Raw genomic sequence first — 24478 nt, forward strand, 5'->3', positions numbered from 1 at the left:
ATTACTCATGTCAGATGAGGAGTATCTGCCCCAGCCAGCCTGCATTCACCCACAGCCCTATGCACATGAAGAAATGCCCACCCCAGTCATACCCTACACCCCATTCATACCCTGCTCTATACCCTATCCGGATGAAGTGATGACTACAGCTTTAACGTGGAAATCTACGTTGTTTATCTTTGTTTTCAAATACCATAGGCGGTGCTCAGGTGACTAAAGGCGGACTCCTGCTGGAAAATTGTTCCTGTGAATGAGACCTCAAGGGGGAGCCATATGACGCAAACCTGGGGTACAGAATTCCAGTGAGCACCACATGAGAGAGATCCCGATGTGCCAGCCCAAAGTCCCCGGTCTCGCACAACTAGTGATGGACGAACGTTTCGCCCGGCGGTCGTTTCGCGGCGAATTTCCGACTTTCGCCGTCCGCGGGTTCGAACGCCTTTTTCCGTCGTTCGCCCCGGCGGACTTACGTGTTTAATGTATACAAGAACTTTAACCTTTCGTGACACGTTTATCATGTGTTACAGGACAACCAATTGAGACATGACAGCTCAGGGACACTTGGACATTCCCCCTAACCTATAAATACACCCGATCCGGTGGCCATTTTACATTCTTTCTTCTGTCACTGTAGGGAAAGGATCCTGTGTGGAGTAGGGACAGAGAAAACGCTAGCTATTTGGTACACAAAAGTTCTTTTCAGGACTGGTATAGGTGTTAGGTCAGCAGCCTGAGTTTCTTTTGTCAGTTTAGATAAAGGGACAGAGCGCTGTATGCTGCTATTTTAGGGACAGCTCAGCCAGATTAGTCTTTCTTCATCATCATCATCATCATCATCATTAGCTGTTACTATCAGGTCCACAAAAGAGCTGTTCCAGCTAATCGTTCCAGCCTACTCTTTTTTGCCAATTTGTATAGGGACAGGCAGGAAGCAGTGTGTCAGGCAGTGAGGATAATTTTAAAGACTTGCTGTTACTATTAGTTCCACAAAGGTTCTTTTCAGGACTGGTATCAGTGGTACGGTAATAGGCTTGTACACGTATAATATTCTTTCTTCCAAATATAGAAAGAATATTATACTTGACTGCTGCCCTTCTGCTGCAGTCTGCTAATCATTCACAACTCACTTGTTCCACAAAGCTCTTTATCAGGACTGGTAACTTGGTCTGTCTAGGGTGCTACGGTACATAGGCTTGGGTGCGGTACAGTCTGCTGTTCTGTAAGGACCGCTATCGGTCCACAATACATAGGGTTGCCGTGCACTACTGCTGACCGCTGCCCTATACTGCAGCAGTCCTTCAGCGGTATAGGGACTGACGCACAGTCTGCTAAACACTAATACACAACCTGCTTGGTCCACAAAAGTTCTTATAAGGACTGGTAACTTGGTATAGGGTGCTACGGTACATAGGCCTGAGTGCGTTACAGTCTGCTGTTCTGTAAGGACCGCTATCGGTCCACAATACATAGGGTTGCCGTGCACTACTGCTGACCGCTGCCCTATACTGCAGCAGTCCTTCAGCGGTATAGGGACTGACGCACAGTCTGCTAAACACTAACACACAACCTGCTTGGTCCACAAAAGTTCTTATAAGGACTGGTAACTTGGTATAGGGTGCTACGGTACATAGGCCTGAGTGCAGTACAGTCTGCTGTTCTGTAAGGACTGCTATCGGTCCACAATACATAGGGTTGCCGTGCACTACTGCTGACCGCTGCCCTATACTGCAGCAGTCCTTCAGCGGTATAGGGACTGACGCACAGTCTGCTAAACACTAATACACAACCTGCTTGGTCCACAAAAGTTCTTATAAGGACTGGTAACTTGGTATAGGGTGCTACGGTACATAGGCCTGAGTGCAGTACAGTCTGCTGTTCTGTAAGGACTGCTATCGGTCCACAATACATAGGGTTGCCGTGCACTACTGCTGACCGCTGCCCTATACTGCAGCAGTCCTTCAGCGGTATAGGGACTGACGCACAGTCTGCTAAACACTAATACACAACCTGCTTGGTCCACAAAAGTTCTTATAAGGACTGGTAACTTGGTATAGGGTGCTACGGTACATAGGCCTGAGTGCAGTACAGTCTGCTGTTCTGTAAGGACCGCTATCGGTCCACAATACATAGGGTTGCCGTGCACTACTGCTGACCGCTGCCCTATACTGCAGCAGTCCTTCATTGGTATAGGGACTGACGTACAGTCTGCTAATCACTAACACACAACCTGCTTGGTCCACAAAAGTTCTTATAAGGACTGGTAACTTGGTATAGGGTGCTACGGTACATAGGCCTGAGTGCGTTACAGTCTGCTGTTCTGTAAGGACCGCTATCGGTCCACAATACATAGGGTTGCCGTGCACTACTGCTGACCGCTGCCCTATACTGCAGCAGTCCTTCAGCGGTATAGGGACTGACGCACAGTCTGCTAAACACTAACACACAACCTGCTTGGTCCACAAAAGTTTTTATAAGGACTGGTAACTTGGTATAGGGTGCTACGGTACATAGGCCTGAGTGCAGTACAGTCTGCTGTTCTGTAAGGACCGCTATCGGTCCACAATACATAGGGTTGCCGTGCACTACTGCTGACCGCTGCCCTATACTGCAGCAGTCCTTCATTGGTATAGGGACTGACGTACAGTCTGCTAATCACTAACACACAACCTGCTTGGTCCACAAAAGTTCTTATAAGGACTGGTAACTTGGTATAGGGTGCTACGGTACATAGGCCTGAGTGCGTTACAGTCTGCTGTTCTGTAAGGACCGCTATCGGTCCACAATACATAGGGTTGCCGTGCACTACTGCTGACCGCTGCCCTATACTGCAGCAGTCCTTCAGCGGTATAGGGACTGACGCACAGTCTGCTAAACACTAACACACAACCTGCTTGGTCCACAAAAGTTTTTATAAGGACTGGTAACTTGGTATAGGGTGCTACGGTACATAGGCCTGAGTGCAGTACAGTCTGCTGTTCTGTAAGGACCGCTATCGGTCCACAATACATAGGGTTGACGTGCACTACTGCTGACCGCTGCCCTATACTGCAGCAGTCCTTCAGCGGTATAGGGACTAAGAGTTTTGTCACAGGGTGATTTAAAAAATGACAGGCAGAGGAAGAGGCAGGCCCTTCCGCAGGGGTGGTAGGGGTAGGGCAGGAGCAACAGCCTTGAGCCAAAGTGGGAAGTTGCAGAAGGTGCGTTCAATTACTTTAAAGGACGCACCAGACTTGGTTGAGTGGCTCACTCAGCCTTATTCTTCTGCACCCTCCTCATCCTCTCGATCTGCACCCTCTTCTTCACTCTCTGCTATGTGCACCCCCAAAGACACTACCACCAACAACACCACCACCACCACATACCTTCCGCTTGAGTGCAAATGGGGGCCTTCATGCTCCAGTGTTTTAATAGGGACCCCCGTATAAAAAGCATGAGGGTCAAGGACCAGTACTGGGTGGCAACGTACTTAGATCCCCGGTACAAACACAAAATGGCGGAAATGTTACCGCCGTCGCAGAGGGCTGTCAGAATGCAGCACTTCCAGGCCTTGCTTCGAGAAATGCTGCATTCTGCTTTTGCGTGCGCTGGCAGAGGAGCAATTCCCACTCCCAGAGAAGGATTTGCGGGTACCAATCCAACAGCGCCTGCAAGAAGAGGCCGGTTTGAAGATGTGTTGGTGACTTCGGATATGAGGTCATTCTTTCAGCCGACCCATCGACAGGTGTCATCCGGATCCAGCATCAGGGAACGCCTAGACCGTCAGGTGTCCGACTACATTGGGTTAACGGCCGATGTGGACGCTCTGAGGAGTGATGAACCCCTAGACTACTGGGTGGGCAGGCTTGACCTCTGGCCAGAGCTTGCCCAATTTGCAATCGAACTGTTGGCTTGCCCCTCATCCAGTGTCCTGTCCGAAAGGACGTTCAGCGCAGCAGGGGGGATTGTGACCGATAAGCGTACTCGCCTAGCTCACGACAGTGTTAACTACCTCACATTTCTAAAAATGAATGAGGCATGGATCTCGGAGGAATTCAACACATGTGATCAGTAGACCATGTATATGTCTATAAACAATTTTTGGAATCAAGCACACAGACCTTCTTAATTCATTTGGCTCACTTCCCTGACCCAAAAAAGCACACCGTACTATATGCCCCTACCCTCCTCTTTGAAGAGGTTGAGCGGTGTCATATTTCTACTGGGGCTGCTTATTATGAGGGGTTCCCACCATCCCTGTGCTGTGCTGACTTCCTCCTGGGTGTTCTTATTATGAGGGGCTCCCACCATCCCTGTGCTGTGCTGACTTCCTCCTGGGGGTTCTTATTATGAGGGGATCACACCATCCCTGTGCTGTGCTGACTTCCTCCTGGGGCTGCTTACGGTGCTGCTGTCAGCGCTGTATGTCACGGAGCTGCTGTCAGCGCTGTATGTCACGGAGCTGCTGTCAGCGCTGTATGTCACGGAGCTGCTGTCAGCGCTGTATGTCACGGAGCTGCTGTCAGCGCTGTATGTCACGGAGCTGCTGTCAGCGCTGTATGTCACGGAGCTGCTGTCAGCGCTGTATGTCACGGAGCTGCTGTCAGCGCTGTATGTCACGGAGCTGCTGTCAGCGCTGTATGTCACGGTGCTGCTGTCAGCGCTGTATGTCACGGAGCTGCTGTCAGCGCTGTATGTCACGGAGCTGCTGTCAGCGCTGTATGTCACGGAGCTGCTGTCAGCGCTGTATGTCACGGAGCTGCTGTCAGCGCTGTATGTCACGGAGCTGCTGTCAGCGCTGTATGTCACGGAGCTGCTGTCAGCGCTGTATGTCACGGTGCTGCTGTCAGCGCTGTATGTCACGGAGCTGCTGTCAGCGCTGTATGTCACGGAGCTGCTGTCAGTGCTGTATGTCACGGAGCTGCTGTCAGCGCTGTATGTCACGGAGCTGCTGTCAGCGCTGTATGTCACGGAGCTGCTGTCAGCGCTGTATGTCACGGTGCTGCTGTCAGCGCTGTATGTCACGGAGCTGCTGTCAGCGCTGTATGTCACGGAGCTGCTGTCAGCGCTGTATGTCACGGAGCTGCTGTCAGCGCTGTATGTCACGGAGCTGCTGTCAGCGCTGTATGTCACGGAGCTGCTGTCAGCGCTGTATGTCACGGTGCTGATGTCAGTGCTCTGTATTACGGTGCTGCTGTCAGTGCTCTGTATCTCCTGCACCCTCTTGTTTGCCTACCCTGGTCCCTGACCTTCCCTCTCCTCCATTGCCTTCATTAGCTCCATAGTCCTGAATTGTCAGAACAATTTCCCAAATAAAAAAAAAATGCTTGTAGTTATCGATCCCAAATTCACCTCATACATGTATTATGCTATTGTCCAGGTGGTGGGACTACGTGCTACCCCCTAATAATTACCCCGTGGCCGCAAATTCGACCTAAAGGTTTGCGAAATTCGCCTCCCATTGAAGTCAATGGAGCCCGCGGCGAACGGTCGTTTTCGCGAACGTTTGTGTCCGTTCGCGTTTCGCGTTCGCGAAACGTCCCGTCGGAAGTTCGTCCATCACTACGCACAACGCATCAGTTCCAGTCTGTCTGTGGATATCAAGTTCTGTCCTTACAAAGAGGCAGTGTTTTGGGGTAGAGAATTCATGTCTACATATGAGTGATCACAGAATTGAACCAAAAGATTTTGGAAAAGGTTGAGCAGAATGAGAGTTATAATGTGGACGTTTATTTTTCCTTCCTTTTTTGCAAATTTAACCACTTGCTTACTGGGCACTTAAACCCCCCTCAGTCCCAGACCAATTTCCAGCTTTCAGTGCTCTCACATTTTGAATGACAATTACTCAGTCATGCAACACTGTAACCAAATGATTTTTTTGTCCTTTTCTTCATACCAATAGTGCTTTCTTTTGGTGGTATTTGATCACCTCTCGGTTTTTTATTTTCTGCGCTATAAATGAAAAAAGACCGAAAATTTTGAAAAAAAATGAATTTTTCTTCGTTTCTGTGACAAAATTCTGTGGCCACAATTTATACTACTACACATCTTTGGTAAAAATAACCCAAATTTTTGCATATTATATGATCTGTGTGAAATTTATAGAGTCTACAAGCTATGGTGCAAATCATAAAGATTTGCAAAAAAAGATCACATCTGATGTACTAAGGCCTATCTCCATTCTTGAGACCCTAACAAGCCAGGAAAGTACAAATGCCCCCCAAATGACCCCTTTTTGGAAAGTAGACATTCCAATGTATTTAGTAAGAGGCATGGTTAGTTATTTTAAGTTGTCATTTTTTCCCACAATTCTTTGCAAAATTATGATTTTTTTTTCCACAAAATTTTCATTGTAATAGCTTATTTCTCCCACACGGAATGTGCATACCACAAATAACACCCCAAAATACATTCTCCTACTCCTCCTGAGTATAACGATACCACATGTGTGAGACTTTCGCACAGCCTGACCACATACAGAGGCCTAATTTTGAAGTAGCACCTTCAGGCATTCTAGGAGCATAAATTACACATTTCATTTCTCAACCACCTATTACAGTTTTGAAGGCCCTGGAACACCAGGGCAATGGAAACGTCCAGAAAATGACCCCATTTTGGAAAGCTAACACCCCAACGTATAATCTATGAGGCATAATGAGTCTTTTCAATGGTTGATTTTTTTCCAGAAGTTTTCGGAAAATGTGGAAAAAAATGAAAACGCATTTTTTTTTACACAAAGTTGTCCGTTTATAAGATATTTCCAACGCATAACATTTACATAGCAAAAATAACACCCCAAAATACGTTCTACTACTCCTCCTGAGTATAACGATACCACATGTGTGAGACTTTTACACAGCCTGACCACATACAGAGGCCTAATTTTGAAGTAGCACCTTCAGGCATTCTAGGAGCATAAATTACACATTTCATTTCTCAACCACCTATTACAGTTTTGAAGGCCCTGGAACACCAGGGCAATGGAAACGTCCAGAAAATGACCCCATTTTGGAAAGCTAACACCCCAACGTATAATCTATGAGGCATAATGAGTCTTTTCAATGGTTCATTTTTTTCCAGAAGTTTTCGGAAAATGTGGAAAAAAATGAAAACGCATTTTTTTTTACACAAAGTTGTCAGTTTATAAGATATTTCCAACGCATAGCATTTACATAGCAAAAATAACACCCCAAAATACGTTCTACTACTCCTCCTGAGTATAACGATACCACATGTGTGAGACTTTTACACAGCCTGACCACATACAGAGGCCTAATTTTGAAGTAGCACCTTCAGGCATTCTAGGAGCATAAATTACACATTTCATTTCTCAACCACCTATTACAGTTTTGAAGGCCCTGGAACACCAGGGCAATGGAAACGTCCAGAAAATGACCCCATTTTGGAAAGCTAACACCCCAACATATAATCTATGAGGCATAATGAGTCTTTTTAATGGTTCATTTTTTTCCAGAAGTTTTCGGAAAATGTGGAAAAAAATGAAAACACATTTTTTTTTACACAAAGTTGTCCGTTTATAAGATATTTCCAACGCATAGCATTTACATAGCAAAAATAACACCCCAAAATACATTCTACTACTCCTCCTGAGTATGGCAATACCACATGTGTGAGACGTTTACACAGCCTGACCACATACAGAGGCGCAACATGCAAGAAACACCGTCGGCGTTCCAGGGACACATAGCCTGCACATACCAAGAATTACACCCCCAAATACATTATGCTGAGCAAAGGGTAAAGAAAAGATTACCTGTGGTTTTAGAAGCGCAGTTGTCCACAGGAGGATATCACTGGTCCAGGCAGCAGGCAGGGACTTGGTCAGCAACAGCGAACACAGTTTTTTAGGCAGCAGGCAGGGATACTGTCCATATTACAGTCCAGGGTCAGTGCAGAGATGTCAGCAGTGCCAAAAATATTGGTCCTGGTAGTAGGCAGGTCCTTGTGGTGTGGTCAGTGCGGCATGATGGCAGTAAGTCCTACAGGCAGCAGACAGAAGTAGAGCCTCGTTCAGGACAGAATGGGGATAGGGGTAGAGGCTTCTCCCTCCCAAATCTCTTTGAAGCCTCCGAGTCTCCAGACCCTAATCTAGGAATAAGAAAACAAAGAAAATTGTTTTCTTCTTCCAGAAAAACTATACTGGAGCCCCTCACATATGTGAGACCCCGTGTTGAATCCCACTAGTCCAGTTGCAGAATACAAGATCAGTCCAAGAGGCAGGCAAATATCGTGGTCAAACAGTTCAAGGTCAGTTCCAGATCAGGCAGAGATATGTACAGAATCGTTAGACAGAAGCATGGTCGAATAACAGTCCAGGGTCAGTTCCAGATCAGGCAGAGGTATGTACAGAATCGTTAGGCAGAAGCATGGTCGAATAACAGTCCAGGGTCAGTTCCAGATCAGGCAGCGGTATGTACAGAATCGGCAGGCATAAGAGTGGTCAAATAACAAGCCAGGGTCAGTTACAGAGCAGGCAGTGGCATAAGGGGTGTAAAGGTGTATGAAGGCAGGAACTGAGGATTATGTTTACCATACTTCACTAAAAATTTATTGAAGTATGGTAACGCCGAAAACAGTCGCCTATACAGAGGCCTGGTTGAGAAGGACATTGTGCACAATTATAAGATGTGTCTCTTCTGACTCCTGCTCTGGTACACACCTTACATCTTTTTTGGCGTCTTTTGCCTGTTGGTGTGGGGGGGATTTTATCCGGAAAGTGGCACTCGGAGAGTCGACTAACAACGTCTGATCTGATATTTTCTGGTGGGCCGTTTGGGAAAATAAGGGCAGTGAAAACTTCCTCCTGGTAGCCAAAGAAACGTTTGGGGTTTTGGGTGGCGTTGCGGTAAATGACATATGAATTATAAATGGCCAATTGAAAAAAATAAATTGCTACTTTTTTGTACCAATGGTATGTCCGTCTTGTGACCAGATATGGTTCCATCATTTGGTCGTTAAAGTCGACTCCTCCCATGAACAAATTATATTCGGAAATGCATTTGGGTTTCTTTACGGGGCCATTCCTTCTGGGGATTTCCACGAAGGTATCGTTGTGGATAGAAGATAACATGTATACATCCCTTCTGTCCCTCCACTTCACTGCCAGAACCTCCTTGTTTCTTAGACTTGCGGTTTCTCCTTTCCGCAGCTTCTTGTTCACCAGACTTTGAGGAAAGCCCTTCCGATTCTTTTTTACAGTGCCACATGCTGGCGTCTTCTTCCGGTGAAGGTTGTGGAACAGGGGCAGAGATGTGTAGAAGTTATCTACATAGAGGTGGTAGCCTTTATCCAGTAGGGGGTATATGAGGTCACAAACAATTTTTCCGCTGGATCCCAAGTAGTCCAGACAATTAGGGGGCTGTAGCTGGGTGTCCTTCCCTTCGTACACCTTGAATGAATATGTGTACCCTGTGGCTCGGTCACATAATTTGTAGACCTTCACCCTATAGCGGGCCCTTTTGCTGGGCATAAATTGCTTCATTCTAAGCCTGCCACTAAATTTAATAAGGGACTCATCCACACATATGTGTTGGTCCAGGGTAAACAATTTGGGGAATATTTCTGAAAAATAATTTAGTATTGGTCGAATTTTGTAAAGGCGGTCATAATTTGGATCATTTCCTGGAAGGCACTGGGAATTGTCACTAAAATGTAAGAACCTCAGGATCATCTGATACCTGGTTCTGGGCATTACCGCGGAGAAGAGCGGTGAGTGGTGGAGGGGGTGGGTTGACCAGTAGGTACGTAATTGATTTTTTTTGTTGAGTCCCATATTAAATGTGAGGCCTAAAAAAAGCTTGAACTCCTCCACCGTTAGGTCTCTCCATTCGTAGGGACGGGCATAATAGGAGGTCGGATTTTGAAAAATAAATTGTTGTGCATACAGGTTGCACTGGACCACAATTGACGCCAACATGTCCTCCGTAAAAATTAAATTAAAAAAATCTATAGGGCTAAAATTCTCCGTGTCCACCTGGACTCCTGGCTGGGCGGTGAAAGGGGGAACATTGGCCTCTCCTGAATTAGGAGGAAGCCACAAGGGGTTCTGAAGGGCATAGGGAAGGCCAGCATGGCTCCTAACCCTTTGGGGCTGAGATGACACCCCACTGGTACTTGGCCTTTCTTGCTGGGGCACTGCGGTGCTGGTGGACGGCATTGCGGTGCTGGTGGACGGCACTGCGGTGCTGGTGGACGGCACTGCGGTGCTGGTGGACGGCACTTCGGTGCTGGTGGACGGCACTGCCTCACTAGAACGCCTTCGCTTGATGGGCCGGATATCTTCCTCCTCGGATTCAGTCAGTGTTTCACTGCTGAGGACTGGCTCATAATTTACGTCGGCTTCAGAATCCGAAAAGGAATCTGAAGAGGAGAGCTCCCCGTTGCTCTCGACGGCCGTGGAAATAATTTGGTACGCCTTCTCAGCGGAAAAGACACGTTTAGCCATGGTAGCACTGATGGGCACTGATGAGGTGGCACAGATGGGCGCTTTTGAGGTGGCACAAATGGGCACTGATGGGTCGGCACAGATGTGCACTGATTTATTGCACAGATGTGCAGATTTATTGCACGGATGTGCACTGATGAGGCGGCAGATGGGCACTGCTGAGGCGGCAGATGGGCACTGCTGAGGCGGCAGATGGGCACTGCTGAGGTGGCACAGATGAGCACTGCTGAGGCGGCACAGATGGGCACTGCTGAGGCGGCAGATGGGCACTGATGGGTCGGCACAGATGTGCACTGATTTATTGCACGGATGTGCACTGATGAGGCGGCAGATGGGCACTGCTGAGGTGGCAGATGGGCACTGCTGAGGCGGCAGATGGGCACTGCTGAGTCGGCACAGATGGGCACTGCTGAGTCGGCACAGATGGGCACTGCTGAGTTGGCAGATGGGCACTGATGGGTCGGCACAGATGTGCACTGATTTATTGCACGGATGTGCACTGATAAGGCAGCAGATGGGCACAGATGGGCACTGCTGAGGCGGCACAGATGGGCACTGCTGAGGCACAGATGGGCACCGATTGGTACAGATGGGCACCGATTGGCACTGGCGGTGCACAGATGGGCACTGGTGGTGCACAGATGGAGCACTGGCGGTGCACAGGTGGGCACTGGCGGTGCACAGGTGGGGTAGATTTGGACACAGGTGGGGTAGATCTGGGCACAGGTGGGGTAGATCTGGGCACTGGCAGGGTAGATCTGGGCACTGGCAGGGTTTATATTGGCACTGGCACGTTTACACTACTAGAGAACACTCACTTGCTCTATCTGTCTCCTCACATGCTATCGCTGTGTGAGGAGACACATTCGGCAATGGGTGATGATCTCATTTGTTTACATTTGAGATCATCACCCATTGGAGGCGGCGATCGCGCTGTAAACGGCCGCTGTGATTGACCGTTTACAGCGATCTGTGATTGGCTGTGTCCAGGGGACATGGCCAACACAGATTTTCCCCGATGCGCGCTCCCGGGAGCGCGCAGGGAGCTCTTAAAGGGGACGACGTCAATAGACGTAGTCCTGGAAATTGAGATCCGCGCTGTAGCCGTCATTTGACTATAGCGCGGATCTCTAGTGGTTAATGGACATTCAGAAGCCATTCAAGAGACTTTTCTTTTTGAGCTTTTCTTTGGGACTATTTTTATTTGGCCTAAAGTCTGTCATGCCCCTCCCACTTGTTTCTATGGACTGTCATGCCCCTCCCACTTGTTTCTATGGACTGTCATGCCCATTTCTCCCTTTTGCATTCAATGGACAATTTCTATGCAGCTGAGATTACATGTTTGTTGTTTTCTATTTTTGCATGCTTAGAAGGTGGTCCGGGTGAGGGTCGGGGGGGGCATATTGAGATTGTTGTTGTAGTTTGCCCAGGACATGCTCAACCATTTCAGTGTATATACTGTTTGAAGGGATGCTGGCATAGGCACTGTATTATATATGTATCGGTTCACATGTCATCTACCAGCCTCTGTGTTCTGGGGGGAGCCTTAAGGTTATATTTGGCCTACCCGATAACATCACAAATAACACATTCATTGCACATAGAGGGGATGTGTATTCAGAGTGCACAGGAACTCCACAGTGTTTTACACCTTAGCTCGTGCCATACATCACACTTCATGCATACCTCTGACCCCCCATACTGAGATGGCCAAGCTACTTTCACAGCTTCCCCTTGCAGGATTCTCTGAGGGTGCCCAACAGGTCCTTAAGCAGACAGCCACTGGCCTTGGATAACAGCACGTACAATTGTTGTGGAAGACCATGCCATCTGTGGATTCTGAATGATTCCAAGGGATGGTGTTACTTAGCCTCATTGGTTCCGATAGTGGTGATTCTCAAGGACAGTGAGGAACATCACTTGCTCAAGGCTAGTGTTCATCCTGGATGCCCCCTCAAACACCGTTATGCTGGGTCATTGTTTCTGGAAAACAACATGACCTGGATATGGTTCCTCTCAGGAGCCTAAGGGGGTATTGACATGATGAAAAGGCAAAAGAATTGCTTGGGAACCCCCTGGGTAACATGGGGGGTTTGGTTTCAATGCTGGATCCTGCATTGATCCTGGATTAATCCTGGATTAGGAATATTGCGATGTAGTACTGATTTTGCTTATGGTATTACTTTTATATGCCTGTTTCAAGTTTATTATGTGCACGATTTCCGAGGTACCTGACCTTCCGACCCAGCTGCAGCTAATAGAATATATCTTAACTTTTACTATGGTCATCGGGATGAGTATGTCACAATGAGAAGTAGGGCTGCAACTAATGATTATTTTCATAATCGATTAGTTGGCCGATTATTGTTTTGATTAATCGGTTAATAACCTTAAAAAAAATAAGTGGGTCAAATTGACGTTCATTTTCAACCACAGTGACGGGAATATTTGGAAATAATAGAAAACTTCTTAGTCAAAGTAATTTTCAGACAGTGTATGTGGTTTTCTTTTAGAAATGACATTCATTTTAAAAACAGAATGTTAAAAACAAGTGAAAATTTCAAACAAAATTCTTTCATTCAGCGAATGTACAAAGACTTTTCGTCTGAATATTCTCATCTGAAAACGGATCTGTGTGACCAGCATAAGGCTCGGGGTCACACCTATACAGTTTGCTTTTGATCTGTTTCTGCAGTGCTTTTTGCTGTGCGTTTTGATTTTTGCTCACATGATTTTACTGCAATTTGCATTTTTTTGGGCAGATTGAAAAACACAAATTACTGCAAAAATGCATTACATGCTTTTCTGCAGCTTCTCCATTGAAGTATATTGAACCAATAAAGGACCATTTTGCGTTAAGTCCCTGACCCTTTCAGATGTGAACGTGTCCCATAGGAAGCCATGTAAATGAACTGTATTGCATTTCTGCAAAAAGCACCAATAAACACATAGATGTGAACTAGGCCTAAAATGTTTAGTAACATAATGGGGTTAAAAAAAAACTAAAATTAGCCCTTTATAGTAAAAAACAAAAATGGAGATAATCACTACTATAAGGGGTTCATTTTTTTTTTTTACTGTAGAACGATGAAAGTAATATTTACAGTAGTGATTATTTGCTCTTTGTACTATAAAGGGCTCATTTTAGTTTTTTTTAACCCCATTATGTTACTGGCCGATTAATCGATTATGAAAATAGTAATCGATTAATTTCATAATCGATTAGTTGTCGATTAACCACTTCCCGACCAGCGCACGACGATGTACGTCGACAGCATGGCACGGGCAGGCATATTGGCGTACATGTACGTCCAATATTCGTTGCCGCCATGCCATCGGGAGCGCGCCGCCGGCGGCGCGCTCCCGCGCTGGTCGGGACCCCCGTAAGTCCGGTCGCGGGACCCGCGGACTGGATCGCCGCGGGCATCCCCGCGATCGTCTCACGGAGCGGCGGAATGGAGGAAATGCTGTATAAACAACATTTTCTCATTCTGCCTAGCAACTAGTGACGCTGATCTCTGCTCCATGTGATTGGAGCAGAGATCAGTGTACACTAAATGAAAGCCCAACCCCCCCACAGTTAGTAACACACCCCTAGGAACACTTAACCCCTACACTGCCACCCACTGGTTAACCCTTTCACTGCCAGTGTCATTTACACAGGAATCACTGCATTTATATAGCAGTGATTACTGTATAAATGACAATGGTCCCAAAAATGTGTCAAAAATGTCCGATGGGTCCCCGACAATGTCGCAGTCACAATAAAAATCGCAGATCGCCGCCATTACTAGTAAAAAAAAAAAATAATAAAAAATTATTAATAAAAATGCTATAAAACTATCCCTATTTTGTAAACGCTATAACTTTTGCGCAAACCAATCAATAATCGCTTATTGCGATTTTTTTTACCAAAAATATGTAGAAGAATACGTATCGGCCTAAATTGAGGGAAAAAAATGTTTTTTTATATATTTTTGGGGGATATTTATTATAACAAAAAGTAAAAAATAATGCGTTTTTTTCAAAATTGTCGCTCTATTTTTGTTTATAGCGCAAAAAATAAAAACCGCAGGGGTGATCAAATACCACCAAAAGAAAGCTCTATTTGTGGGAAAAAAAGGACGTCAATTTTGTTTGGGAGCCACGTCGCACGACCGCGCAATTGTCAGTTAAAGCGATGCAGTGCCGAATCGCAAAAAGTGGTCTGGTCTTTGACCAGCAAATTGGTCCGGTCTGAAAGTGGTTAATCATTTAGTTGTTTCAGCCCTAATGAGAAGAAGTAAGTCATGTTCATGATTTGATTTCATGACTTAAAGAGGGGATTGTTGTGATATGGCTGAACCAGAGTGACTCCATCTTTATAAGTTCATATAAGATTAACTTGGGTTAACCTATTAGTTAGTTTAAACTCTGTATTTACAGACTGTAGCAGTTTTCCTATAAAGCATACATATAAGAAAATATAGCTTGCATAAGCAGTTTTATTTTGTACTGTCTAAATAAAGAAATTGTGTCACAATATGTCTGGGCCATAAGACTCATGATTGTGACTCATGAAAGCAGATGACATAATTAATGATATGTAATGTACACCTCTGTATTAACCACACCCATGTTCTATGCAATGATTGGCTGATAATGGTGCATATAAATTGTAGACCCACCCAGAATAAACCAGACAACCCCTGAACACCAATCTTGACCCATCTCTTCTTGTGTTCAGCAAAATGCTGTCTCCTTAGTCTGCAGTGCTAGGGGTTTCGTAAGTGTGGTAATTGCAGTAATTATACCTAGCTGGTCTTTGTCAGGTATATAGAAATACCATTTTAATCACAACACTAATTCCGGAGGACAAGACATTGATTGCACCATGATGTCTACATTGTATATCCTTTTCCTGGTAAATCGGGTGAGGGCCCAGCAGGTGGCTATCACTAAGAGGAGTGCTCCTTAGGGAAGTTTTGACCCACATGTGTATAGATGCCATAGGGGTCCCGGATGAGTTTAACACCAGAGACCAAGTAAAGGTAGGTTTTGAGTCGGATTCCCCTAATTACGGTCAACAAAAATGTACATATATTACAACCAGAAGTGGTTTGTAAATTACACTAGAAGTAAAAAAAAGGGAGTTGGGACTTTAGATGAAGCAATTGAATAGTGGAGGTTGATTGCAGTAAAAGGTATTTATTTAATTTCATAGATCTCAAGACATTGAAACATTTGTTCATTTCATATATATACAAGGAGCGTGCACAGGAACTAAGCATGACAAGTAGGAGAGTACATGCATAGCAACACATGATCAAAATAATAGATGTATAGATAAATTACACCAGAGATGCCCTACAGTGGATTACTGACCAAATAGCACCCACATCTTACATGACATTTCAGAATAGGATGGCCTTGGACATGATTTTAGCGGAGAAGTGGGTTGTTTGTAAAATGTTAGAAGGTAAAGGGACATGCTATACATACATACCTGACCACACCGGTCCAAAAGGTAAGGTTACTATGGCCATAAAAATGTTCGAAAGCCTATCAGTAGAGCTGAAGAAGAATTTGGGTATAGATCAGCCATGGGACCAGTGGTTTGGGTAGTTGGCAGAAGACCTTGGCTCGGATAGGTACTGTAATACTAGTTTTTCTTATCTTTCTAGCTACTCTAGTATGTTGTGTTATTCCACGTGTAAAGAAATTCCTAGGCAAAACAGTCGACCAAGCGACCCCAGTGATGATACACCAGGACGCAGAAGATGAGGACTATGAGAAGCCCTATGCCCCATTACAGTCCCTCCCCATATCTATAAAGTATAAGATCATTCAGCCATAGGGATAGCATTTGACTTCCACATGTGCAAAGACTGTGGCAAGGGAGGGTGATGGGCCAGCCATCACACGTCTAACGTACAGCAAGAAAAAAGTTCCAAGGCACATGAGGACAGATGAGTTAGACCACCTACTAGGGGCAGAATAGGAAATAGACATTTCAAGGGGGGACTGTTATGGATTGTTTAATACTTTGATTAAATGACTATTTTCTATTATGTCAAGATATATGCTGAATCTCCTTACTCAAAATGCTTCACCTAGAGACCCCCCTCCCATCGGAGTGAGTCCAGGAGTCCACAAGCCATCAGCAGAAAACCTGGATGAAACTGGCCAGACGACCCCTTAGATGAGGGTCCTCCAATCTCTGCTTGACAGCACAGAATACACCTGAGATGATGTTTTTGCAAATAATGAGTCATCTTCTACTATAAAGGGGGCTATATGCCCAGAGCAATAAAGGAAGCTTTTCACTGAACAATGTGTGTCAGCGTACTCCTTCTAAACATGCATGCATGGACATTAGCATTAGACCAGGTGCAGATAACTCGGGCAGACATTTGTCTGAGATCCAAAACACCAGTACTGGCATCCTGCTGCTTATAAGACAAATTAAGTGCACTTCAGCTACCCGGGGTCGGGTACGCCTGACCTTAGCAGGGACCTCTCATCCATCCTCTGAGCTCCCTGTCAGAGTGCCACTGCTCTTTACAGGTTCATATTTGGAGCCTAAATCTGTCAGTGAGGACTCCTCCTTCGCTCTCTGCTGTCATACTCAGAATCCTTTAGGCCTCTTCACTAGAGTACCTTTGTTGAGACATTTTGGCCACTAAATTCATAGAAACCTAGTGCGACTCATGGGAAAAAGAGCTCCTGGCTGTCAGGGACTGCTTGAACTACTACAAATGTAGCAAGGTCTCCGGCCTCGTTCAGTCTAATGAGAACCTCCAGGGCCAGAGATAGCTGACATCCTTCTGTATATGGTTGGTTGTGAGGCATAGTGGGTGCAAGGTGGAAGTTATTGGGCGCCAGACACTTCTTGAATGCAAAAGAGATGTTTATTTCTCTTACAAATTTTTGGGGTGAAAGAGGGTAAGGGCCAGGACACCATTATGTAGTTGCAAGTTCAATTAGCAGACTCAGAGACTTCAATAGGAAATCAGTCGTGCAGGGAAAGGCCTCCAGCAAAAAGCCACATCTGCACGTGCAGGAATGCTGTCTCCTATGGCAACAGTCTTTAACAGTTCCTAACACAAAGCATAACAGTTCTTTCACTTTTACAACTTCTCCTTGTAGTTCTTCAGCCCACTGCGCTCCCAGTCTCTAACTAGACCCTCTGATTCACTGACTGAATCCCTTGAGCTTCTCCAATCTTCACGGTGGTATCTTCCTCAAGCGTCACCCCCGCCTCTTTGCTGGGACCCTAGCTTGGCACTCCAGATACGTCTCAAGTTTCCCCCCACTGGCCTGCTCGGTCCCTGGCTTGACACACAAGGCTGCTCTACAAGCGTCACCTCCACTGGTTGGGTCCCTGGCTTTAAGTAGACTGATTCTCCACCATGCCCGTCTGGTGAGAATACTGCTCTGGTATTTGCTTCAGTTACTCTCTGCCGTCCCTGGTAATAAGGTGGTTGGCCCCTTAGTGGTGTCAGCTTCACCTCCGACCAGGACAGGCTCTCCAGCCAGCAGAACCGTCACTTTTGGTTGGACTGCAAGCTGCAGTCCCAACCCTGCGCTGCTCTCTTACTTCTGGATAGGACCTCAGACAGCCAAGCAGCCAGATGTGCCCAGGATAGGCCCAATCTCCATTTAAGCAGCTCAGGGCATAGGACAGACAGACGCCCAGGTGACACAGAACATCACCTGACTCCAACCAAATATATAGGTTCTCCCAGCAGGCCAAGGGATTCAAGAAAACACCTGCCCATTGGCTGAAATACCCCATATACCCATAACCTGGCCTTGGGTTGTCTTTCTCATATCTAGTACCACCAAGTACCCGGCCACCTAGTGGTAGAAGAGAAAAGTGCAACAAGGCCAAACTTAGGGAGAAATCAATAGATCTCTAACAATCAACCAGGATAACTACTCCTGGCAAGTAAATATGTGAGGAGCTCCCTGCCTAAACTCCAGGGTGCTACACAAATAAAAAACTTACCTGCTAGTGCTAGAAGAGATCAGGCCTGATTCTGATAACACTGCGGTTATGTGTGCAATGTATCAGAGGTGCCGGTGATCTACTGACACTGCACTTGTTGGGGGGCAGAAGGGCTGATCTGCTAACGCTGCGTTATTAGGGGCACTATACTAAGGGAAACACTAATATAGTTCTGTTCATGATCAGGATATTGATCCATACAGACACTATACTAAGGGGGGACACTAATATAGTTCTGTTCATGATCAGGATATTGATCCATACAAACACTATACTAGTAATGGCGGTGATCAGGATATTGATCCATACAGACACTATACTAGTAATGTTGGTGATCAGGATATTGATCCATACAGGACACTATACTAGTAATAGCGGTGATCAGGATATTGATCCATACAGACACTATACTAGTAATGTTGGTGATCAGAATCCTATAGTGTGAGTGTGATAGTGTGCGGACAATATAATGCTAGCTGATCCTGGCACTATCTGTTGTAACAAGTGACCCTAATACAGCGATTGGTGAAAAATACTGTACACTGACGCTGTACTAATGGCACTGGTTGGGTGACAGGGGGGATCAAAGGGTGAATGAGGGCAACCAATGGGGTTAAATGTGCCAATCTAAGGTGTGTGGGTGTAAAGTGTGGTGATTATACTCACAGTGTGGTGTTCTCTTCTCTTCCTGAACAGAAAAGGACTCAGGAAGAGAAGAAATCACAAGATAGCTCCCCGTGTTTACAAAATAAAACACAGAAGTGATTTGTCATTGGCTGCAGGTTATCAGCAGGGTACGGGGCAAAATCATTGGCTGGGACCTGCTGATAAACTTGTCCTGCAGCCAATGACAGTGGAGGTTTCTGGGTGTGCGAGTGCATGGGTGCGGACCTGGAAGAAAGCCATGACATAAAAGTACATTACCAGACCTGTATGAGCCGCCCATCCATTGTATTTTTACAACACTTCATCCATGTCTTTGGTGATCTCTGATCTCCTTATCAACTGTTTCTTCCATGATGGAGATCAGCCATGGAGTATATCTGAGGTGTATATCAGGGTGTGCTTCTTCCCCACACGAGAGCTGTGATGTCCAGCAACATTCATATAGAAGACATTTCCCACACTCAGGACAGGAATACGGCTTCTCCCCCGTGTGAGATCTCTGATGTCTGTAAAGATTGGCCTTCACTGAAAAGCATTTCCCGCACTCAGGACAGGAATACGGCTTCTCCCCCGTGTGAGATCTCTGATGTGTGGAAAGACTGGACTTCACTGAAAAACATTTCCCACACTCAGGACAGGAATACGGCTTTTCCCCCGTGTGAGATCTCTGATGTTTGGAAAGATTGGCCTTCACTGAAAAATATTTCCCGCACTCAGGACAGGAATACGGCTTGTCACCTGTGTGAGATCTCTGATGTGTGGAAAGACTGGACTTCACTGAAAAACATTTCCCACACGCAGGACAGGAATACGGCTTCTCCCCCGTGTGAGATCTCTGATGTGTGTAAAAATAAGACTTATCTGAAAAACATTTCCCGCACACAGGACAAGAATACGGCTTCTCCCCCGTGTGAGATCTCTGATGTTTGGAAAGACTGGACTTCACTGAAAAACATTTCCCACACTCAAGACAAGAATACGGCTTCTCCCCCATGTGAGATCTCTGATGTGTGGAAAGACGGGACTTGACTGAAAAACATTTCCCACACTCAGGACAGGAATACGGCTTCTCCCCCGTGTGAGATCTCTGATGTGTGGAAAGATGAGACTTCACTGAAAAACATTTACCACACTCAGCACAGGAATATGGCTTCTCTCCTGTGTGATATCTCTGATGTGTGGAAAGACTGGACTTCTCTGAAAAACATTTCCCACACTCAGGACAGGAATACGGCTTCTCACCGGTGTGAGATCTCTGATGTTTGGAAAGACTGGACTTCTCTGAAAAACATTTCCCGCACTCAGGACAGGAATACGGCTTCTCCCCCGTGTGATATCTCTGATGTGTGGAAAGACTGGACTTCTCTGAAAAGCATTTCCCGCACTCAGGACAGGAATACGGCTTCTCCCCCGTGTGAGATCTCTGATGTGTGGAAAGACTGGACTTCACTGAAAAACATTTCCCACACTCAGGACAGGAATACGGCTTTTCCCCCGTGTGAGATCTCTGATGTTTGGAAAGATTGGCCTTCACTGAAAAATATTTCCCGCACTCAGGACAGGAATACGGCTTGTCACCTGTGTGAGATCTCTGATGTGTGGAAAGACTGGACTTCACTGAAAAACATTTCCCACACGCAGGACAGGAATACGGCTTCTCCCCCGTGTGAGATCTCTGATGTGTGTAAAAATAAGACTTATCTGAAAAACATTTCCCGCACACAGGACAAGAATACGGCTTCTCCCCCGTGTGAGATCTCTGATGTTTGGAAAGACTGGACTTCACTGAAAAACATTTCCCACACTCAAGACAAGAATACGGCTTCTCCCCCATGTGAGATCTCTGATGTGTGGAAAGACGGGACTTGACTGAAAAACATTTCCCACACTCAGGACAGGAATACGGCTTCTCCCCCGTGTGAGATCTCTGATGTGTGGAAAGATGAGACTTCACTGAAAAACATTTACCACACTCAGCACAGGAATATGGCTTCTCTCCTGTGTGATATCTCTGATGTGTGGAAAGACTGGACTTCTCTGAAAAACATTTCCCACACTCAGGACAGGAATACGGCTTCTCACCGGTGTGAGATCTCTGATGTTTGGAAAGACTGGACTTCTCTGAAAAACATTTCCCGCACTCAGGACAGGAATACGGCTTCTCCCCCGTGTGATATCTCTGATGTGTGGAAAGACTGGACTTCTCTGAAAAACATTTCCCACACTCAGGACAGGAATACGGCTTCTCCCCCGTGTGAGATCTCTGATGTGTGGAAAGATGAGACTTCACTGAAAAACATTTCCCGCACTCAGGACAGGAATACGGCTTCTCCCCCGTGTGAGATCTCTGATGTGTGGAAAGACTGGACTTCTTTGAAAAACATTTCCCACACTCAGGACAGGAATACGGCTTCTCCCCCGAGTGAGACCTCTGATGTGTGGAAAGACTGGACTTCTCTGAAAAACATTTCCCACACTCAGGACAGGAATATGGCTTCTCCCCCGTGTGATATCTCTGATGTGTGGAAAGATGAGACTTCACTGAAAAACATTTCCCGCACTCAGGACAGCAATACGGCTTCTCCCCCGTGTGAGATCTCTGATGTGTGGAAAGATTGGACTGCACTGAAAAACATTTCCCGCACTCAGGACAGGAATACGGCTTCTCTCCTGTGTGAGATCTCTGATGTTTGTAAAGACTGGATATCTGTGAAAAACATTTCCCGCACTCAGGACATGAATACGGCTTCTCCCCTGTGTGAGATCGCTGATGTGTGTAAAGATTAGACTTCTCTGAAAAACATTTCCCACACTCAGGACAGGAATACGGTTTCTCCCCCGTGTGAGATCTTATATGCACAATAAGATGGGATTTAGATCTGAAACACTTCCCGCACTCAGTACAGGAAAAGCTCTTCTCTGTTGCAAGGACGGCCCCGTCCCGCACAGTCTGAGGTTCCTCAGGATAAGAGGAATACGATGGTCCATCTACACTGTGTGGTGCCGGATGGACATTTGAGGTAGTCGGGTTTTCTCCTGGACTATACTGTGTGATGTATTCATCTTCTACTTTACAGTCTGGAGACAAAGTGAGACAATCCTCTGAGGTTTTCCTCATCTCTCGTCCATCTACTAAAATAGAAATACAAAGATTATTACTAGACATGAGCTGATTGGTTCCCCTAAACCAGGACTCCGCCCACATCAGGCAGCTTTGTCTCTGAGGATCTTACAATTCCCCCCTCAAGGTAACTAGTAAATGGGTCCTCTGATCTCCTACCAGATCATTTCTTTATTCATGGACCTTAGTCAGAGAGTGAGGAAACAACGAGAACTGTCTTTTATAGGAGTGACAGTGATGAGGGGATTATAAGACGAGTGTCCCCTCCCCCTCTATCACTCATTGCCATCTTCCCAACACAAGAAGTCCTGCACTTCCTTATTTAGTCCATGATTTAGTCATGAATAACAGCGGGGCTGAGCCCCACCAGAGCTCAGAGAGTGAGGATGGGGGAGAACAACCAAGATGAAGACTGGCCTGATCCTGAAGACCCCCATCATTGGGTTATTGACTCCTCCCTCGTTATCACTTTCTGTTTAAGGTTCCAAAGTCTGAGGAAGTTATCACATTATTATCAACATGTAAAAGTCTGTGCTCCAATCATATCATCCAATATAAAATGTCCAGCTGGTAGGAAATGGGTGTAACAAAAGAGAATACATATTATGTGTATATATAGCAGTGGGGGGAGGGGAGAGAGCAGAAGTCAGGACTATGTAATGTACAACATATTGTATAAGATACAACAGATAGGACTATATAGTATCAGAATGATGTAATGTACAACATAGAGTATATAGTGCAGGGGTCAGGAGTATGTAATGTAGAATATAAAGTATACAGTGTAAGGGTCAGGACTCATAATATTGGTATTCAGTAATCAGTGGAAGATGAAATGATTACATGAGACAAGTTGCAGAGGTCCCACACCGCTGCCTCCCATCTCCTGAGACTGCACTCAGTGACTTGGGTCTGAGACTATACAGACATATCCCTCCACCCGGCACAGCCAGCAGACAACACAACAAGTAATCCTGGGGGGATTGTTCTGTCAGAGATCTTGTCATACCCGGGTATGGGGCAGAAGACCCAAAGCACATACCCCAGGTGCCTAGATCTAGTAACATCTATGGTGAAAATGAACATTTTGCTGCCAGCTGATCCCCAGAATTTCCATAAATCCAGTCTAGATACATAAATTGTGTCGGCAGCACAGAGAAGGAAGATTATCGGAGAGAAATCCAGGAATAAAGGATGGGGAACACAGCTCAGAAAAGTGACCAGGGGATTACAGGCTGATATCACCCAGCCCCCGCCCTACTCTGGACCAATCAGTGAGCAGTATGGGTGGATGGATGTATTTAGTGTTAATGACCCACCTGTGCTGATCTCTGTAGGAGTGTCCTCCTCTATAAATGTCCCCGTTATTCCATCCTCCTCCATAGACTGCTGATCATCCCTCACATACCTCTCTTCTTCTTCTGATTTCACCTCAAATTCTATATCGATTGGATCTCCACTCTAAACCAAGAAAATGAGAGAGAATATCATCTGTAAGATATAAGATTTATTATTGTGACATCACATAAAAAATCCACACATCATCTCTAGGAGTCCATGTTCTAGATGCTCCATCCCACCAACCTTGTAACAGTGGGGGATGGTGTGATCTTCCTGTGTGGAATCCCGGGAATACAGAGGACGGGGACATCTCTCTGGTGGGTTCCTGTAGCTGGATGACTCCACCATGGTGTCCTGGTACAGATCTTTGTGCTCTTTTAGAGACTCTGACTCCTCCATCACCCCATCCTCATCATCCTCCTCTTTTATCTCTTCTTTAACCTCAACTTTAGGATCTCTCAGGTTTCCACTCTGAATATATAATAAAAATGACATCAATGGTAACAATGCAGATAATATACAGATCCTAATGATACTATCAGTGATTGTTCCTCATCTACCTGATGATGGTGGGGGGTGGTGTGACCTTCCTGTGTGGAATCCCGGGAATACAGAGGACATCTCTCTGGTGGGTTCCCATTACTGGATCCATCTGTAGGAAACACACACACTGACTGAATAAATTGTTTCTATGTGTTTATCAGATGATGGGGGATCTAGGTGGAGCCTCCGTACTGCTCTCTCCTTTACAATAAAGTCTCCTCTTACCCGGTGATGTGAGGGGCGGCTGATTGTCCATCATGACGTCCTTGTAGAGATCCTTGTGTCCTTCTAAATACTCCCACTCCTCCATGGAGAAATAGACAGTGACATCCTGACACCTTATAGGAACCTGACACACACAATGATACAGTCACCA

The 24478-nt window shown here is 45.9% G+C and overlaps 1 protein-coding gene across 1 annotated transcript in view; it reads right to left on the reverse strand.

Annotated features, from left to right (window-relative positions):
• The window catches only part of LOC143986903 (uncharacterized), a 1023878-nt gene that overhangs the window by 38217 nt on the left and 961183 nt on the right, over window positions 1–24478 (reverse strand). Inside the window, exons 24-28 of the mRNA XM_077485310.1 lie at window positions 24328–24451; window positions 24120–24211; window positions 23803–24030; window positions 23538–23679; window positions 19402–22229 (exon numbers count right to left, since the gene is read on the reverse strand). Coding sequence (XP_077341436.1) covers window positions 19402–22229; window positions 23538–23679; window positions 23803–24030; window positions 24120–24211; window positions 24328–24451 — 3414 coding nt within the window. The remainder of the gene's footprint in view (window positions 1–19401; window positions 22230–23537; window positions 23680–23802; window positions 24031–24119; window positions 24212–24327; window positions 24452–24478) is intronic.

Source organism: Lithobates pipiens, unplaced genomic scaffold (genome assembly GCF_037356315.1).
Source record: "Lithobates pipiens isolate NorthernLeopardFrog02 unplaced genomic scaffold, aLitPip1_a1.2 Scaffold_18, whole genome shotgun sequence".
Classification (NCBI taxonomy): domain Eukaryota; kingdom Metazoa; phylum Chordata; class Amphibia; order Anura; family Ranidae; genus Lithobates; species Lithobates pipiens.